At 40.2% G+C, this 20,515-nt stretch overlaps 1 protein-coding gene across 4 annotated transcripts in view; it reads right to left on the reverse strand.

The window, feature by feature from the left end:
• Positions 1-2,720: 2,720 nt before the first annotated feature.
• APP (amyloid beta precursor protein) overlaps positions 2,721-20,515 on the reverse strand; it is a 233,854-nt gene continuing 216,059 nt past the window's right edge. For all 4 annotated transcript variants that reach the window (XM_068180683.1, XM_068180685.1, XM_068180684.1 and 1 more), the window contains 3 exons: positions 14,820-14,920; positions 11,571-11,717; positions 2,721-3,960 (listed from right to left, as the gene is read on the reverse strand). In XM_068180683.1, the coding sequence (XP_068036784.1) occupies positions 3,859-3,960; positions 11,571-11,717; positions 14,820-14,920 (350 nt within the window). In that variant the 3' untranslated portion in view covers positions 2,721-3,858. The remainder of the gene's footprint in view (positions 3,961-11,570; positions 11,718-14,819; positions 14,921-20,515) is intronic.

Raw genomic sequence — 20,515 nt, forward strand, 5'->3', positions numbered from 1 at the left:
AGACACTCTCAAGATCATCTAGTACAACTGTCAACCCAGCACCATTGTAACCACCCCTAAACCATATCCCCAAATGTTGGTTCTCCAGTCTGATTTGGAGGCAGATACTGAATGCAGAGCCTGGCACATTTTGTGGTGGCTACTCTACTATGCGCCTGAAAATGTCTGAAACTTCACCTTGCACCTGGTACTCATTAACCTGAGCAAGCCAACGCAAGCCAGCCAATGCAAGACTGCCAGGATACCCCAAGGGCTGAGGAGACTTGGGCTGGCTCTCATCCCTGCTGGCACCACTCTCTCTTGCCAGGGACCACCCTCACCAGCTCTGCTGATGAATCTGCAGTGCAAACACTCTCTAACCATGTTATGTTTAAATGAACAGGCTAGAAAACTTCTCCCATTTAATAGATCAATTCAACATACAGGGATATTTTTATTTTACTTATTCCCCCCACCCCTCCAAGAGTAATTTCCTCAGGGCTGGGGAATAGCATTTTGTTTCCAGTCCATGGCTGCATCCAGTGGCCCTGCCTGGTTTATTGCTGAAGAGGGTGATACCCAATCAATCCCACCACACTTTTAAGCAAAGCATTCAGCTACTGTCCTTGTCAGCTTTTCTACTTTGTGTTTGTTCATACCAAATATAATCTTTCCACAATAAGGAGCTTGCATGGCTAGAGGTTGGCAGGATGCTGCCACTTTTACCTGGGAACATCAGCTTCCAGAGCTGGAGCAGTCATGGGAGTGTTTCTCTTGAAGTTTTGGGAACTTTGTTCATGCTTTGTGCCTTCCATGCATATCATGGTGTGCACTTATTGTCTTTCTTTCAGGAGAGTGTGTGTGGAGGGAATCATAAAACCTGAGCACTTAATCAGTGCATAAAACAGCAATTTATTAACAGCTCATGCACAAGTAGCAGGAGCAGCACCAGCATCTCACTGGACACATAACCCCGCACTGGGAGGCTTAAATGTCTGGGAATTGGTGTTCAAAGCAATTGCATTTTTCTATAACTGGGATTGCATAGAATTATGGTATTATAAATGAAATTTGCTCTAAAGGCCAGTGGTTCTCTGTATTTTATGGATTACTCCAGCTTCCTCTCAAAGGAACTTTGATAATCCCTCTTTTGTTTTGGATTTAATACAATCCAAAATTGGATGTAATTCAATTTAGCCCAATGAGACTAGGCTAAATTGAATTATGTCCTGCCTTCCCTCTGAAGTGGGATCATCTTCTATGATACTGGTCATGTGCACAGAAGACAGTCCTACGTATTCCTTTCTAGGTGGTATGTGTGACCTATATAACACCACCTACACAAACAGACACATGCTTAAACCTAAATATTTATAAAAAATTGGGTTTTTTTTAGCAGTTTGGGGCCTGAAAGCCTCTGCTTATCATCACACATTATTCTGGTCCGACCAGTTTAGTTTTAAAACTGGAGAACGTAAATCCTCTGGGGGTATTTTGTAAGTTTTTTGTAACACACTGGTACTCCAAGGCCTGCAAATAACACCAACCACTTCCAGTGTTCTGATCCCTTGAGATGAATTCCCTTGACACAGTAGAGATGGAAGAGCAAAAGGAATAAACACTTCATTGGTAACAGGCAATGGGAAGCTCTGCAGTTTTTCCTACTACTGGTTCAGAGTAGTTGGTGTTACCTCATCATCCTGAATCTCCACAGATGGCTTCTGAAAGTCCCTGACCTGGTTGTTCCCTCACTGACTAAACATCCCTCCTGGTCAATCTGCCAGTATGGCTGTGTTCCAGGCCAGCAGGTGTATTACCTGAATAGGTGAGGTTTTGTGTAAGATCATGGATGGGGAAGGACGAGTGAGTAACAGGACTGGAAACTATTATTTTCTCCTAGTTGAAGTCAGGAGTGACTCAGCCATTTGCCTGAGCTATGCAGCCCCACTGCAGCCATGCCTCATCTTGCTTGCTGAGACATAAGCTGCCAGTGATGCTGAAGAAGATGCTGCCATGGCTTGCACACAAACTGAGTTACAAGAGGCTTTCCCTGAAGAGATCATGCTGTCTTTATTCTGCTCCTAGTTCTTCCTTCAGTCTTGCTTTATCTAACCCATTCACTGTAGAGAAACAGCAATTCACCTTCCTTTTCACAAACACACCCCTCCAGTTTTATTCCAGAACCCATTTCCAAGTTTGAACGGAGGAGTCCTTATTTTGGACTGAGTATAAAAGCTATCTTGAAGATCCCCAGGTCCACTTGCTCACTGTGGTCTCATCTCTCTTGGCAGGACAGCCCTGTGGTGTGAGTTACTGTGCTCTCCCTGTGCCACAGGAGTGCTCCCGGAGGGCCAGGAGCTGAGGAAACTCTCAGGCAATGGAGAGAACATGCTGGGCTGGGGGTTATGTATCCCAGCTCACCAATGGCTTCACCATCTTCCTGCAGTAAAAAAATCGTGGTGCTGCTGTTCTATCCCTCCTGGGCACTCAGTGTGAGGCAGCAGAACCAAGCTGGATGCAGTCTGGGAGGCTCCTCCTCACCTTCACCAATATAGCACATTGCAAGGCATAGATCTTGCCAGAAAGGCATCAGAGGTGCGGGGAGGAGAGGGAAGAACTTGCTGGTAAATCACACTAGGGGATGGCCAGGAAAGTGGGAGGTTGGTTAGCCATCCACATCGTGCTCTTCTGCATGAGCAAAGGTAGCTGGTTGGCACAGAAACGCACTACTACAACAGGGCTCCTCCAGGAATGTATTTATTTACATTTAAACACTGTTATACAAACTGAAAGTAAAAGAAAAGGAAAAAAGGAAAAGACATATTAGAGGGTAGCTGTGCCAAAGATGGCACTTCCCACTTCCTGCCCTATCTCACTGCTGCCTTCCTTCTGCTCTAGTCCAACTGTCAGTGCTGCAATCTCTGTAGGATCCCAACTCTCTCAGTGTGACCACCCATGTATTCTGTTTAAATGGCTTTCAGAACTCTTTGTTTTCTGCCTCCAAAGAAAACTCTTGCCCACACATTCTTTTCTTAATTTATTTATGTAACACAGTGTAGAAAGCTATCAATTAATAAGCAATGGCTCTGTACAATCATCCTGCAGAGGACTCCCGTTAATTTTTGGCCAGCAGGCACTTCTTCCCCCAGAAGTGCTCACAATTAACAGGGACTCTTTTTAATAATTTTTTTAAGATCAAAAAGATACATGGAAAAGAAAATAAAGTTTACCTTTCAATGCCTAAAGTGTGCACATAAAACAGGCACAACGAAACAAATGTGTATTCTCATGATTTCTACATCACTAATACAGCAGGAGCAATAATCCATACAATAAAATGCAGTTGCAAAGGAAAAGAAATTCAATAACTCGTCTGAAATACTTTTAAAAAATGTTGGTTTACTTTAAAATGCATAGTGATCAGAAAAAAATGCTCAGCGAAGAGAAGCAGCTAAACCCCACAGACACAGAAAGCATCCCCCATCAATTCTTAAAGCGTGTTTCAACTAGGACCTAATTTTTGTCACAAATCACAAGAATAATATACAACTGGCTAAGGAGCTACATGATAAATAATTGGGAAAGAGAATCTATCCATGCACTAGTTAAATACAGCTAACCTCTTTACAGTTCACAAAAAACATTCATTAATAATGTAGTGTAAAGACTGAAATGTAAAGAGAAAAAGAGAGAAAATACATTACCAATTTTATTAATTCAAGTTCAGGCATCTACTTGTGTTACAGCACAGCTGTCAAAAGGCGAGAATGAGTAAATAATAAAGCAGAGTGTTTTTCTTTCTTTCCACATTATAACTGAACACCAATGGGCAGTGAAGCAATTATTCTTCTGTTCAACTCATGAGGCTGCTATGATGTCCTAGTTCTGCATCTGTTCAAAGAACTTGTATGTGGGATTTTCATAGCCATTTTGCTGCATCTTGGAAAGGTGGCGCTCCTCTGGTGTCACTGCAGCATCCACCTGTCAAGAGAGGGGACAACTGGGGTCACATTCCTGCTTAATTCACGGCATACCTGTGTTTCCCCAGTTCACGGCTATCCAACATACTTTATACCCTCTCTGTTTGGGCAGAAAGCCTCCTCTGGCTCACCTTTTGAACAGAAGATTATAAAGATGATAATGCACCAAGAACAACTCCACAACTCATTTTATTGCTGCAGGACTTCAAAACCAGCTGACCAGCTTTGGAATTTATTGTCTGGCTCAGGAAGCAACTCTCCAATAAAAAAAAGGGGGGTGCAGTTTGCCTCTCTCTGCTAGTCCCTCACTAAGAGATTTTTTCCCCCCCAGCATTTATATCAATAGCTATACTTGGGATCAATTTCGGCTCTAAAGAAAAGAAAAAGCACACTAAAAAGCAGTGGCTTGAGTCTGCCTTCTGCCTGCATTGTGCTCCCAGATCTGTCACAGGTGTGGTGGTCTCAAAACAAAAAATTATTTGGAAAAGATAAAATGAGAGTAGCAAGGAAATGCCAAAGCAGCCAGGCACAAGGTAAGCGAAAAATCCTATTTCACTTAGGGACACAGACCTCCTCTACCTCCAAGGCTGACTTTGGCTCAGGTTAGTGACAAAAACCTTGACACGTCTGCACTGGTTTAAGTATTTATACTTAACAAAAATGGACCTTTCTTGATTACTTGGAAGACAGGCATGAAGCTCAGTTTTGACTTCTCCATTCAATACCTGCATCTTCACAGATTATTTTCTTCCTTCACTGAACAATAATACAAAACTCCATCAAATTAGAGTGGGTGAGAACAGTCTCTAAATCTAAATTAGGTATTTTATCTCTGCTGTATGAGCTCAGTAGTTGTACATTCAAAATCTGCTGAATCCTGGCTATCTTGCTAAGCACCTATGAAAACAGTCTGCTTGTCAGTTATTTCATTTGCTACCTGATGTATCTAGTGTTTGACAGCTCCTAAAAACAAAGGTAAAAAGTGAATTTTACAGTGTCTAAAATCAGGAAGGTGCCTAAACTCTACTGTTAAGTATTAGGTATGAATATTTTCCTGTGGATTAATGTAAGTAGTGACCTCTTGGAAATACAGTAAGTCACCTTCAGCAACAAACTAGCCTTTAAGAAAGGGTAGTATTCTCTCAAGAAACCCTAACTTTCTCTATCTAACCTTTTAATAAAAATGCAAAGAAGCACTGATGTCTGCTACCAATTTTAAATCTACTCTGCAATACTGGAAATATCTCAGCCTAGTGAGGAGAGAAGATGTTGGTAAGTTGTTCCCTGATACCCTGGAGAAAGACTAAAGGTATGTTCTTCCCATGCTTGGGAAAAACAGAGGCTGTTTAGCTTATTTTTGCCGCTATTCTTTCATTACGGCAGGTTACAACATAGTACTGACCACCTTTCCCACAGTCCTACCAAAAAATGGCTCCTCTCAGAGCCATCGCCACTTTATATGCTCTTTTATTTGCCATTTAAGAAATGGTTCTCTATGGTGTGGCACATGCACTCAATTGTACCTCCCATCAGATGTGTTTTTCTTACACAATAATTAGACATTTTCATGAGATATCCAACTTAAAGGTTATATATTGCTCTATGTATATATATATATACACAATATATAGCTCACATATATGTATATATATATACATATACACATATACATACACATGTATATGTGTATATATATACATATACATATATATACACATATATACCTATACATATACATACACACACGCACACACACACACACACACATATATATATCTCTCGCTCACAAGCTATTGTGAAACTCTTCACAGCTGGGAGCCCTGAGACTTTCAGCACCCCTTGACTCCTGTGGGCAGGAACAGGATGCCAGACAGAAAGCATCACTGGGCCACATTGATACTGTGCTCCTTGTGTTTCAATTCTGCAATATAACTTGGACTTTTAATACTGCCATTCACAGGTTTTCTTTTTTTTCCTCTTTCTTTCTTTCTTTCTTTCTTTCTTTCTTTCTTTCTTTCTTTCTTTCTTTCTTCTTTCTCTCTTTCTTTCTCTCTTTCTTTCTCTCTCTCTCTTTCTTTCTTTCTTTCTTTCTTTCTTTCTTGCATTTGCATACAGTATTTCTCTTACACAACGATCCCCAAATCCACCTATTTCTTCAGCTCATGTGACATGTTTTTAGGTAGCAAGATCATGCTTATAGGTCACTCTTGCTTTATCTCCCTTGTTTGAGAAACTGGGGGGAAGACGGAATAATTTCTTCCTTTCCCTGTCCCCTCCCTCTCCAAAAAATGACAACCTTTTTTCTTCTGAAGGATGCAAGCTTCCCCTGGCCAGCCCATGTATATGCCAAGTGCTCAGCTTGGCTGTCAACCATCATTTTGATCCATCAAGGATCCTGTCTTCTCTTCAACCTCCCACTCCAAAATCCCAAGACATCCTGTACAGCCATGTGCTCAGCAGTCAGGGTACAGCTGTGTGCTGGCATTTTAAAGAAGGGTCTGTGCCAGCTGCTCTGTGTCCCCTACACTGGGATCAGGGCTGGAGAGGAATGGGGAGAGGCCCACACCTCACACCACTCAACTTTGCCACTACCCCAGGGGCTGGGCTGCTTTCTGCAGCTTTACCTGTCTTTTCTGGGGCTGCCAATTTCTCCCTCCACAAAAATACACCACCTAGATCCATATGCAGTGAATCTTTGACTGGCAATCCCTCCATGCTATTGCTGTTCAGTAGAGCACTTGTTTTGCTAGCAGTTTAACAGCAGTAGGGCCTAACAAACCCATTCCACATAGATTTTGTACAAATGTACCAAAGGCCTAATTCCCACCCTAAGGACTCACAAATTTAACAGCATTAACAGCATTTTGTTAGCTGCTGCTGAAGTTGTTGTGAACATGGATGTGAAGGCAAGAACAAAGCAGGAACATAGCAAATGTTCCTGCAGCCTTTTCAGCACCTACAGAAAATAAGAATAAAAGCAGCTGCAGAGAAAAGTCACCCTTCCATTCACTCTTGAAGGGGCTGCTACAGCACCAAGTCAGCCCTGGTTCTTCTACACTGTTATCACCACTATCTCAGAGGATCCAGTGCTTCTTCAAATCATGACATGAGGGTGTCACAATTCACAACTAATCCTACTAACAGATTCTCTTCTAGCATAAAATTAAAACTCAACATGAAGCTCTGGCATTTATGGACCAGAGTTACATATCTATCAATACCAGCCTGAGAGCATTTTCATTACTAGGAGACCCCCCCACTAGGCTGAGATGCAAAGGAGGGGGATGCCAAAACATGTGCTAGACTTCTGTCTTTAAGCTCCAAACAATACTGTATTGAACTTTGTCACTCATTTTAGTTTATGTCTCTCACTCAGCTTTTCTTATTCATGACTAGAAAATGTGGTAAGTATACAGCATAACCTGCTTGTGAGAAAGAAATGGAGTGACAGACCACCATAAATTAAAAAGGAATCAAGGAAACTGCAAGGTAGAAGAGACCAAAGAATTGATGAGACACTTGGAAGAAAATCAAGGAGAAAGAGATTAGGAAAAAAAAAAAAAGGACAGTAGAAAAAGACTGATTTTTTTAACGCCTTTGCACAATTGTACAGTATTAAAAATTTTTGTTTTGACAAGAAGTTTCTAGTTAAAGTCCAATAAACTCTGAAATATGGCATTTATAGATAAAAGGGATTTACTGAAGATCCAACTTGCAGTCTTGGTAAATTTTTTTTTAATTTCCCCTTCAGCCCTTAAAATAACTAGTGATGGTACCTCCTGTCTTTCCTGTAGCTCTCTGCTGCAGGGTAATCCATCTATCAACCTACGTGTGCTATCACTCATCTTGAATGTCTTTTTTTTTTTTTACCCATTTTGATGCTACCAAACTCTTCACATTCCTTACAACATCTGCCCTAGGTACCACTCTGCCAAATGACATATTTTGCACCCAGTTATCTCCCTGTCAGTAAATTCCCAAAGCCCCTCACCATTTTAAGAAGCTTTTTGCTTCCCATTATGGAGGTGGCAGAAGCTGAACCCAGCATGTAAGAGGCGTAGATGCTCTGGTTCAACACTTCTCTATTCTATGACCTGATATCTCTTGAAAAAACACCTCAGTCAGGTAGATAACCTCTTGTGAGACTGTTTGTCCACCTATCCCCTTCAGCAATTTCAGTGTCTGCTCCATGCTGCAAAGACCTCCTGTTGTCACTGCTGGAGGTCCTGCTTCTGTAAGAAAGCAAATGAGTTTTGAATAGGATATCCTCACAGAGGAGAAGGTGAGACAGTCAGCAGTTGCCAAGTGCATAGGAGATGTGAGAATCTGTTTTGCCACCTGCTTTCATGGAGAAAATATGCAGACATATTTTTTTGCAGGGTGCACCTGCAAAAAAACCCTTCAAAATATTTGTCGGAGCCCCTGTGTGCACATGTAATAAGTAATTTTCAATCTCTCAGTCATTTATTTACTTAACTATGAAAGTTTTTTCCCTGGGGAGGCTGAACAACTTTGGAACATTTTTATTCTCAGAATAGGGAAAAATGACACTTCTAAATAGGACAAGTATATCCATTCTCAGAGCTTAAAGAAAGGCTAACAGGATTTTTAATAACTTATTTTGTTAGAAAAAGTCATAGTGAAATGAGAGTGTCTTTTTGGAAGACAAGAACATAGGTAGAACAAGACCTGTTTAGTAATCTTTCATTATCACAAGGTTAAATTCACACAGTAACTTCTGACACACAACAAAGAGGTGGTAAATTAGTTAAAATACACTCAGCCAAGCTAGAGCTGATGTAGAGTTATATTTACATCAAGTGATTTTGCTCTTCCTTGCTTTCTGTGCACAGTATACTAGAGGTGGGCTGTATCTAAATAAATGAATTCTCTTTAGAATGTAACAGCTTTATTTTGAAGACATTTTAGTATTAAACATCAATTGTATATGGCTCTTCTGTTTTTTTTTTTTGTCCCCAATACAAGTGCTACAAAATTTTTACCATCTTAGGACAAAAACAGATGTTATGCCTTTCTTGCAGGCAAGAAACTTGGACAGTGAGGCTGTGTAGCCTGTTAAGACCACAGAGCAAGTCAGGCAGAAGAAGGAATCCTGGCTGCCAATGCCAGAAAATTCACAAGGTGACACAATCTACAGTGTGATACTATAAATCCACTAATATTCTTGGTACATCTGCATGCTAGAGCTTTATGGTTCTATCTATAAAAATTTTTACAGATAAAAATCACATAATATTTATTAAGTGATGCTGTCATTTTGACATGAATTACTTATTCAGCTTGTGTATGTTATTTCTAGGCAAACAGTTCCAAATTCACTGTTACCAAAGAAAGCTTGTAGAAGTCCAGAATCACCTTTGCCGTGTCATTCTATCAGGTGCAACTCACCTGGAATTTTAAGCTTCTACTGTGTCTTTGGTTGCAATGCAAGATTTAACCAAAAGCATGTATTCTATTATCATCTGTTAAAACCAGGTGGGGGCAGTGTTCTTTATCTCTTGCATAACCCATCCCTCATAACTCTGGGAGGATAACTTCTGTTAATGGGCCAGCTATTAAAACCAGGTAATGCAGTGTTCTTTATCTCTTCCACGACTCTTCCTCCCTCCAGGGGAATATCTTCTATTAATGTGCCATTGAGTGTCACTGCATGACTGATAAAATTATCATAAATCATAATAATCATAATTACATAAATAAATAATAAAATTACATTGTGAGATGCTCCACCCAGGGGGAGGTGCCAACCTGGATATAATCTGAGATTTAGAACACCACAGTCAGCCTTTTTCCACTGGATTCCCAGAGGAAGACCAGACCCATCCATATCACTGGACCTTCAGAGGAAAACTACACAGGATCACTGCTTCAACAGAATGACATTTGTCACTCTAGGAGGACTGCACCAACACCATTAAATCAGACTGCTACCAACACACTGACCGACAGGGTGTCAGGTTGTATTCTGACTGTCAGTGGTTTTGTACTACTGCCTTTTAATTTTCCTATTAAGTTGTAGTTTGTTGTTGTCATTTTTTAAAAATTTATACATACTAGTAAAGAACTGTTATTCCTATCCTCATATCTTTGCCTGAGAGCCCTTTAATTTCAAAATTATAGTAATTTGGAGGGAGTAGGTTTACATTTTCCTTTCTGACGTAGGCTTCTGCCTTCCTTAGCAGAGACCTGTCTCTCAAACCAAGATTCTGCAATAATGGTATGTCTACATTCAATGTCTGATCTGAAGTCTAGCCTAACAAGGTTCCTGCTTTTTCCGTTATTACAAAATTCACCCAAAGGAGGGTCTCTGGTGGCACAACTGTTGGCAGCAGATATCCAGATATCCACTGGCTTGGTGGATTAATACTAAAATCTGCATCAATTTTCTACAAAATGGGCTGAAAGCTATCACATCAAAAGCTAAAGCTGAGATTCCTATTTGCTATTTTCTGCCTCTTCATCCAAAATTCTGCACAGGTTGCTATCTGTGCAAATCACCCCACATACCTCACACTGTTGGTGATCTTCTGACCACGTCTCTTTGGAAAGTTTCAAACCACATGGATAACCACAGTGTGGACACAAGGATGCACAAGCATAGGCTTAAGACAAAGGCTTACACAAATAATTCTTAAGACCCTTTGTAATCCCAGACAGTGGAATAAATGCATCATGAAGCATGTGTGTCTCCAGCAAGACCAAAGCAAGGTTCATTTGACTCAAGATTAAACCAACATAAACTATGGACTTGATCAAGACTTCAGTTTCAATCAAAAATGTAGAATACCAATTCTAAAAAGCAAAAATAGACACGTGTCTCAAGTGCTTACTAATACAAGTATTATCTGCAAACCAGACACTCACACAGCAAACTAAATGGGAAGAAAAAGAGTTACATGAACCTCTTCCAGTTCTCATAGTGAAATTTTTCTACTTACAGAGATCTTATCTTAAAGCCATAAAATAGATAAAATATCTTAAATTACTGTAAATTGACCACAAAACTCCATGGCAGACTGAGAAGAGACAAAGATTTTGATCTTGAAAATCCTATATAAGAGTCTTATATACTATTTGTTTCTCAAAATGAAGAGTTTCAGATTAGCCATAAATCCAAAGCTGTTTATGGCAACAAAAAATCTTATTTAGAGAACAGAGAACAATAAAATACCTGTCTGGAGAAAATCGTTGCAGTGCACAGCACAAGCTATGGGAAGGCCAGTCTCAAACATTAAAGCTAAATAGAAAAATTGGTGTGTGAATTACCAACTGTAAAACCTGATTTTTCCTCTTGCGCAGTCTCTTCTCATTGGCTACTGTCAAATTTCTTAAAAAATGAACTTTCATATTATTAAGTGACTGGTCTGGAATAGCTGCAGAAGAAAGTTATGTGGTTTTACACCCACTTTAACATGGTTTACATTGTGTTTGCATTTACTAAATAAAGCAAATTGATTTCACACTGCTGGATGCAACAGTGCCAACATAGCTAAAACTACAGTTTCTTCCTTCATAAGTTAATATTTATAGAGCAGTGTGTTGACTATGTTGCACAGATGACACCAGTTGTGCTTGGAAGTCTTTTCTTACCTCCACAACCCCATGATGAATAGATGTGTACTGCTTCTTCTTCAGCATCACCAAAGTAATGACAATCACTGTTGCTATGACAACACCTCCCACCATTAGTCCAATGATGGCACCTTTATTTGAGCCCACATCTTCAGCAAAGAACACCTACAAAAGAAATATAAAGGAAGATGGCTAATAAAAAGCTCACTGAACAGTTGACTAACCTGCCAAGCTGCCACAGCAATGTAAAGACTACTGAAGCATCAGTAATTAAATGGCACTGCATGTCTTGGTAATTACTCAAACCTGGACTGCTGTGCCACAAAGCTCTGAAAGCTGGAGAGGAGCAATCTGGGACATATGAATGGCCTGTGGTGTAGCAGTGCTATGCTAAAGGGGAACTCAGCTCCATGTTCAGCTTCACAAAGGTCTTAGATAGTCGCTCCCTTTTTCCCTTGAGTAAGCAAGTCAAGCTAATTGCATGAGTGATAGGCTTGAGTAGAGTAACCCAGGAGCACACATATTTCTTTATTTTCAGAATGCTAATCATGAGTGTAGTCATAAATTTACAACTGTGTGGCCTGTTTGGACCATGATGCATTTTTTCGATAAAAGACTAGTGAAGGACCTGTTAGCTATAGTGAAACCTGCACGCAACCGGCTGGGAGAAAATTCTCACACCTAAGGAGATGAGCCAGCAAAAGCTATCACTGATTTAAATGACCACGAAGGAGTGCTTCAAGATTTTGCAGGGAAAGAGAATAAGCTGTATCTCCATGATGTACTTCTGTGAGACCTAGGAGGTAATAGTTGTGTGAAAACCAGAGAAAATCCACTTGAATTTTATACACTGATGAGGGGAAACCGAGGACAGCAAGATGCTTTACTGAGCATATAAGACTGGCTTTTATAAGCAGGAGCGGGTATGAAAAATGGGTGATTGTCTTCATTGCCTTGTTCCATATTCAAAGAATACATAGGATTATTTCACATCTGAGCATACATTACAATCCTTTTGTCTGCATGCCAACAGCAGGCTATTATTATTATTATTATTGTTGTTGTTGTTGTTATTGTTATTATTTTAAACCAAAATGGGCAAAAATAATTAGAGAATAAATTACATTCACCAAATTGTATGACTCATGCTGAAAGACTAAATACTTTGACAAGTATTTAATAAAAATGTAGAGGGAAGCAAGAAACCAGCTAAGAATTATATTGAGCTGTATAACATTTGCACTCTTTAATAAACACAACTTTCATTAGAAAGGTATTAAATAAAGCATGCAGTATAAATATTTATATTTTTCCTAGTCACAAGCAAGAAATGTGCTATAATAAAGTTAAAAAATTACTAGAAAGTAGAAACAATGGATAGTGTTGGCATAAACCAGTGCAAAGTAGTAATTTCTTCAATGAATTTTACCTGCCTAGGACTGAAATTATGTTACTATACTATTTCAGGAGCATTGTGAAATGCCCAAGCTAACATACATGTGCAAGAGAGGAAGGCCTTAAGCACTCTGAGCCATGAAAATCAATTTAATGTACAGTTCAAACATGAACCTCCATAAAGGAGAAAATAAATGCAATTTCAACCCAATACAGAGGTCTGCATGTAAAATACCATGTGCAGCTGAATTCAAAGCGATATACTTAGGAGACTCAGGAAATTCTACCATGGCACAGAATGGATACACAGATCAAAGTGTTTTCTGCTCCCTGCTTTTGAATTAACGCTAAATGTAGAGGGGCATCGGACAGGACATGGTGTGCGGCAGGGAAGCAAGGCCTTGTAAGCATCAGTCCAGTACTTGCTCAGCAATACCAGAATCCCTGCTCAGTCTCAATTGAAAAGATAACCTACAAGACAGATCACTAATTTTTAAATAGTAGTTGTACCTATCAGCAAAAAGTATGGCAAAAAACACTGTGAAAAGTTAGAAAGGTCCCATTTTAAGCATGACACAGATTACCACGTGCAGGGACTGCAATGCCCTCCCCATCAGCCACCATGGTATGGGGAGCTCCCAGCACCTAATTACTTGAGATGGTATCAAACCACTTACACACTAAAGGGTGCTACTGAAAACTATGACCACCAGTAACTACTGTGTCTATCACACGTTCCTGCAAATTCCTTCCCTTCTATACCCTGCACAGGTTTGCTTCATTGGCACATTTAACCCATCTGAGCTAAGCACGTCAGACTTTCCCAAATTAGTGCTAATGCATTTTGGATTAACTCATCAAATTGGTAATTCTCAGTTCTTGGTATCAAAGATATGGCAGAATATAATTTCACAGAGTGATTGTCTACTTCAAATGCAAATTTGAGTCCCATGATAATTTTGATTTTCAGCACTACTTAGCTTTAAAAATATATTAAGGAAAAAGAGCTTTCAAGTTTAATATCAGGATATTGAAAGCTATGGAACTGAAACCTCATCACATAATATATCCTTACAAAGAAGAAACAGAACAGGTTTATAGTCAACATTGCTGTCTGGGTTCTTCATTGCTTATTAAGCGACCAAAAAAAAGCTTTTAGAAGATGCTTTTCTTACCTACAGTGCTTTTGGTTGTCATTTTTATGTTCACAAGAAGCACAGTTCAAATGGGGAACAATATTTTGCTTCTACATGCCTTTCCCCTGTTAATAATAACTTCATATACCTTAAGGAACAAAACACACAGATACAGCCAAACACAAACTAAAATTAAGGCCGGTGGGGAATCTCCTTTTATCCCAAGTAGCCATTCTTGTGAAAGGTTGTGCTCCATGCATACACCACTACCATCTGTTTTGATGGGAAAGGACTGTAGTCCTGAAGCAGTGTTACTCTATTTCTTGCTGCACTGTGCTATGTGTCTCAAACTATTTTTCTTTTTTTTTAAACTCAGCATTTTCCATCCTCTGTATCCCTTGTATGATACAGAGAAACTATGAGACAGATGGACCGTGGGACAAGTATTCTCCATATAAGCACATCCAGTGACATGGTAGTGCAAGGACAGGAACTGTTGTAATTTCCTCTCATGTGAGGCTCAATGACTTTCCATCCTCTCTGGTGACAGTGTTCCAGGTTTACTGTCATTGAAGAGAGAACCAGAAAAATCATAATCTTTTCACATGCTAACTTTTTGCTGGCACTTTCAGTGTCCACAACACTCAAGCAAAACATGGCCATAAGTGACTCACTAGATCAAGATTGAATCAGCATCTCAAAATGCATGCATGGAAAGCACTGTTTGATTGCTCACCAGCTTTTGATGATGAACTTCGTATCCTGAGTCATGCCGAAACTCCGCATCCATCTTCACCTCAGATATCTCTTCTGTCTTAACATTGGTCAACCCGGAACCTGCATTGCACCACAAAGACAATTCATTAAATTCAAGATTCAGATTCAGGGAGATTCTGCTTAACCCCATTGCTGGAGAGCAGATGGCAACAGTGCCATTCACACGGAGGAGGTGTGATGCAATGTGAAAAGGAACTAGGAGGAAAGCGAGGTGCATCTGGTGTTTCAGTCCCACTGAGGTGATACAGAATAAGCTATTAAAGTTTCTCCTCTGTTAAACGATCCTTAATCCTCAGCAGCTATATTAGTACAGGCATTAAAGGCTTCCTGCATGAACTAAGCTGCGAGGGACCAACAGAGACCTCCTGAACTGGCTCACAGGCTGCATACATATCTGCTCTAACAGCCACTTTAGCAATGTCAAGAAAATTTTTTGTTTAGGCCAAAATCTTCCTCCTCCCTCAGCTCAGGCTGCTGTGAGGAAAAAACAAAATACTCATGGTGTGAGTAAGAGAACTCCAGATATCTTATTTTCTTGCTTCCTGCGAGTCTGTACCTTTTCCACAAACATGCACAAGTTACTAAAATGTTTGTGGAATTTACAGAGTTTTCAGATTTCATACTGCTCACAATTAATGATTCTTCTTGTCTTCTCTCTGAAAGATGATAACTGTCTCTCCGTTAGAAACATACATAAAAGCAAGTGACTACAGCTTGCAACATTTATAATCGTACATAGTTTACAGTCCTGTTCTCTTACAGGTGTGAAGGGAGATGTTGCACTTGTCTAGCTGGAAAGAAGCCAAAATTTCCACCTGGAAAACAGCTTTAGGAGAATGAGTGGTGAATCCTGTATATGTCTAAGAATCCTGAAGAGCTGGCTCTGTCTTAGAGAGAATATATGGATATTCATGGAGCTGATTGGTTTCCTTCTCAGTACCAATGTACCCAACATTTGTATTTCTTGGAGGTAAAACACTGCAGAAGAATGGTGTTTATGAGATGTAATTTCCTCCCTCTACTGAGTATAGTAAGAACAAACCAGTTCATATTCCTTGTTTGTGTTTATTTCAGCATTTTCTCACTCCCAACTCCTCTCTCCAAGGCTTAATTCTTAGAATCTTGTGCTGAACTTAAGTTTTGATTAAGAGGAAGAACCTCTTTTAAAATTCTCAACACTACTCACTGTTTCCATGCTCCAATGTCTTGCTGGACTTCAATAATAATTCCTTAAGAATTCCATATGCCAGTGAGCTCCACAGACTAAAATAACACTCAATCAATGTTTTTTTAATTGCCTTTTGACAGGGCTCACCCCAGACTGGGGTGACCCTGAAAAGTGGAAAAGTCTCTCCTCCAACCCATGCCTTCAAAGAAAGACTCAGTAGTCTTCAGTCATCCGGTCTCAAGGTAGTTTATTGTATGTTATCTGAAAGATTTTCTTCCTGAGCTGCTGCGGTCCGTTCAGCAGGTCAGACAAAGGCACACACTGACTCCCAGGGGGCTGGTGCCTTCTTTGATATCATACATTATGTGTTAAATGTTTATGGTTTTTCCCCAATGCCTGTCACCTATATCGAATGGTGACTTTCTACTCTAAACCAATCTGTGAGTGCCAACATCACCATGAACATGGAGGTTAGGAAGGAGAAAGAAGAAGGACAGGGCACGCCCAAATCCCTCCGTCTTAGAACTTCTGACCCTCATGTACAAAACTCAGACCCCTCTGTACAAGGCCTAAAACCCCCCTGTACAGCACTCAAAGATTCTTCCTTTTACTTTGTGACTACTTCTACTATAATATCTAAACTTTTGTGATTTCTTGTTCTTCCTGCAAGGTTGATAAATTGTTCCATGGATCAGGTTCAAAGCCACAGGGGTCTGTGGCTGCATGCCAGGGTGTCAAATGCTTCTGACCTGGGCCCGGAACATCCAAGAGTGTCTGAGGGACATTCCGACATCTCCCCCTCCTGTTTGCACCAAGAAAACCTGCCTTGCCACTTTGTCCATGACCCGCCGAATGCATAGAAAAATGCACGGAAGAACAAGCAGAAGAATTAGAAGTCCTATAAGAAAATAAAATGCTATTTTCAAAAGCTCCCTCCACAATGGTGAGAGACTAAAAAAGTTGATGAAACTTCTGGGTTCTCATAGCCTTTGAATGTGCAATTTCTTTTTTCATTAAGTGATGGTTTATTTTTGAATTATGAACTAGGAAGAACAGATCTTCCTGAAAACTTTTCTGAGCTGTACAGATAACCCACTCTAAGGTTCTGATCTTTATTTTCAGAGGAAAACATGCAAAGGAGAGAACAAGAATCATCCTCATGCTATAAGGAATTTATGGTTATTTTTTTGAAGAGTCTGACTACCCCATAAATGTTACCTTACTTTTATTATTTTTAAGGAATCAAGCACTTCAACCCCTCAAATCTTTTAAGTTTCTGATTTTTGATGCTACATAACAGTACTGACACAAATACATTATGACATTTATGGGAGACCATTTTTAAATGCAAGAACTGTAAAGTACCTAAGGAATTGCAGTCTGAAAACAAACAATGATATTCTGTCAAAGAAATACAGGAGGAAGTGGAGCTGCAGGAAATAAAGCCCACGTGGTACCTGAAAACAGGTTTAACTTTCTATCCTTGAAGCAGCTGTGGCCAGTTTTCCAAATTAATTTACTCTCTTTTGTGCATCATCTCAAAGTATCCCCTACACCTGCATCAATGAATGAAATGAGGAAAAGTATGTTGGAGACTGAAATGTTATGGTTTATGGCTTAACTGTTTTTAAACAGGACTACTACCTATTTTAGCAAAACTGTGTAACAAGGCAAGATAAAGTGACACTGTTCTCAGGTCTGGTTTGGGAAGAATACTTTCAAAGGAGAATTAAGCCCAGCACCTTCAGGGGTGGAGGCTACAGCCTCAGGCTTACCTGCTGCCAGGCTTGTACAGACCCCTACATCAAAGGGGGGAGGAGGAGGAGAAATTTCTTGCATATGGTGGAAAAAGCCTCAGGTCAGAGGCAGTGAACACCCATCTTCCACTGGGCAGACTGGCCCAGCTGCAGGGCCTCTCTCCCCTGGAAAGCCACATCTACGGGACATTCACATGGGGCATAGATGAGGGGTGTCATGGCCCATCAAAGGCCCTCCCTAAAGGGGTCCCCAAACCCTGCACCAGAGCACTGCACATGATACTGCATGATGCAACAGATCCACAGTCTTACAAGTGTCAAACTGGCCCCCCTCAGGGAGGTACTTTTGTGTCCCACCTGCCCAAACATATTACAGAATCCATTGTATTCTATACTTTTTGACAGGGGACCCTCACCACCAAGAAGACCAGATGGAGGGAAACAAGGAGATGTCATTGAGACTCATGGAGGAGTGATATCCTTCTACTTAATCTGTCTCTGTCACTCTACCCTGTCCTCCTTCCCCCCACACCCCCATTTCTATTTCTTTCTCTCTTTTCCCTTTCTTTCTCTTTGCCTCTCTTACTATTAAATAAAAGATATATTTTTTTGTATCAACATCTAACTTATTTTGGTTTTAGTTGCATTTGGGGGATTATTCAAACATCCAGGTTTGTTCCATTTTATTCAGAGAGTTAGTTCTCTTTGCTCCTCTGTGATTGGAGCGGATCACAACAAAGGAGAACAAGGAAGCAAGGAAGTTTGACCTGTCAACCCCTCCTGCCTTCTTGGTTTTAGGATTAAAAGGGAAGGGGGAAAATTACAGTAGTGGAGTACCAGTGCAGTAGCTGGGGGGAAAGGGCTTTCCCAGGACTTGTTTTACTGTCCTTGGCTGCAGCAGCTGAAGAGGTGGCTGCTCCCAGCTGCTCACCATTGTCCATGGCCACACTCGCTGCCCTTGCAGATACCTTGGCAAAAGCACCACATGGAAATTCCACCAAGGCAAAGGTCTGAAGAACTGTACAACTTGACTGCTACAGCTGGCAAATCCACTACAGCTATAAATATTGATTAGAACAGATCCGCACACATATAAGATAAATCAGTAAAGAATCTGCTTGTTTTTGTTGAGGGAAGTCCTACCTCCCATACTCTTAGAGATCACTGGAAGAGTTAGGAATCACATGGGAAACAGTGATTCTGCTTGGAGTGAATCTGGATTTCCAAAAAGCTTTTGAGAAGGTCCCTGATCAAAGCTCTGGCAGAAGCTAAGAGCCAAGGATTAGAAGGGAAAGTCCTACAATACTTTCCATAACTAAGAGAAAGGAAATGAAGTGTAAATATGCATCTGTTTTTCACAATAGAGGAATATTACCAGTGGGTCACATAAGGATGTGTGCTGTGCTGTTTGTGAAGTGATCTGGATAAGAGAGTGAATAGTAACATCACAAAGTTTACTGACAAAAAATTCAAGAAAAAAAGAGGATAGTCAAAGTAAAACCAGTTGCTAAGAACTGCAGAAGGATCTTACAAATTCCAAGAGCACAATAAAAGGGAAATTATATTTAGTGTTCATATAATGCAAAATGGTGATTGTGGGGATACACAGCCCTAACTACACACATATAGTTATAAAGACTTTAATTTAGGTCTGTTCCACTCAGGACAGGGACCTTGCAGTCACAGTGGGTAACTGTGGGCATTTGGCTCAGCAGCAGTCAAAAAGGCAAAGAGAAAGGTAGGAGCAATTATGAGAAACTGGAAAACATTGTTACAGCACTGTATATATGATGCATCCTCATTTTAAATCTGGCTACTTGTTCTGGTCACCTCACCTCACACAAATGCAGAAGAACTACAAAAGATATAATGCAAGGAGACACAAATGATCACAGGTATGGAATGGCTTTTGTACACAAAGAACTGAAATCGTGAGTCTTCAGACTAGAAGAGGCAAATGAGGTGAAACACAACAGAGTATGTGACTGTGAATGACAAGGGGAAAGTCTACAGGAAATTGTCATTCATTATTTCTCCTAAGAAATACAGGACACTAACATGGCTATGATACAGCAGATTGAAAAGTAACACAAGACAGTGTATGTATATATATATATATATATATATATATATATATATAATTCAGTACAATGCAAAATTGGACTGTGGAACTCACTGGCACAAATCATGAGGATGTTCAAAATACAAATGAACAAATGCAAAGAAGAAAGGTTCCTTCAGGGTTATTAAACACAATGTTGAAAATACAGTTTTAGTCCTGGAATCTATCAAATGCTAGCTGCCAAATGCTCAATGGATGTGCAGGGGTAAAAGGCAGAGGTGAAATCTGTACATATTCTGTTTGTACCACTGCTAGAGGTAGGAGAATGGACATGAGCAATTCTGCTTTTGACCACTTTTAGTGAAAGCAAAGCTGCAACAGCTGAGTTTGCGGGTCTTTGTCAGCTTCTGTCAAATGCCACAGGCAGGAGTTACAGTGAGCATTACAGGGGCAGAACAGCTCACATCAATGGGCACCAGAGGGTGATAAGTTCACCAGTAGTCTCAGCTGCTGGAAAAATGAGGGCTCCAGCTTCCCTACAGCAACATTTCTTTAATTTGCTTCCCTTCCCTCATCCCATTCCAATCAAACAGTAGCTTTCAGCATATAGCAGGTTAAACAATAGGTTTTTGCCTTGGGATCAGGCAGAATTTTTTTGGTTTGAGCCA

Source organism: Anomalospiza imberbis, chromosome 2 (genome assembly GCF_031753505.1).
Source record: "Anomalospiza imberbis isolate Cuckoo-Finch-1a 21T00152 chromosome 2, ASM3175350v1, whole genome shotgun sequence".
Taxonomy (NCBI): Eukaryota; Metazoa; Chordata; class Aves; order Passeriformes; family Viduidae; genus Anomalospiza; species Anomalospiza imberbis.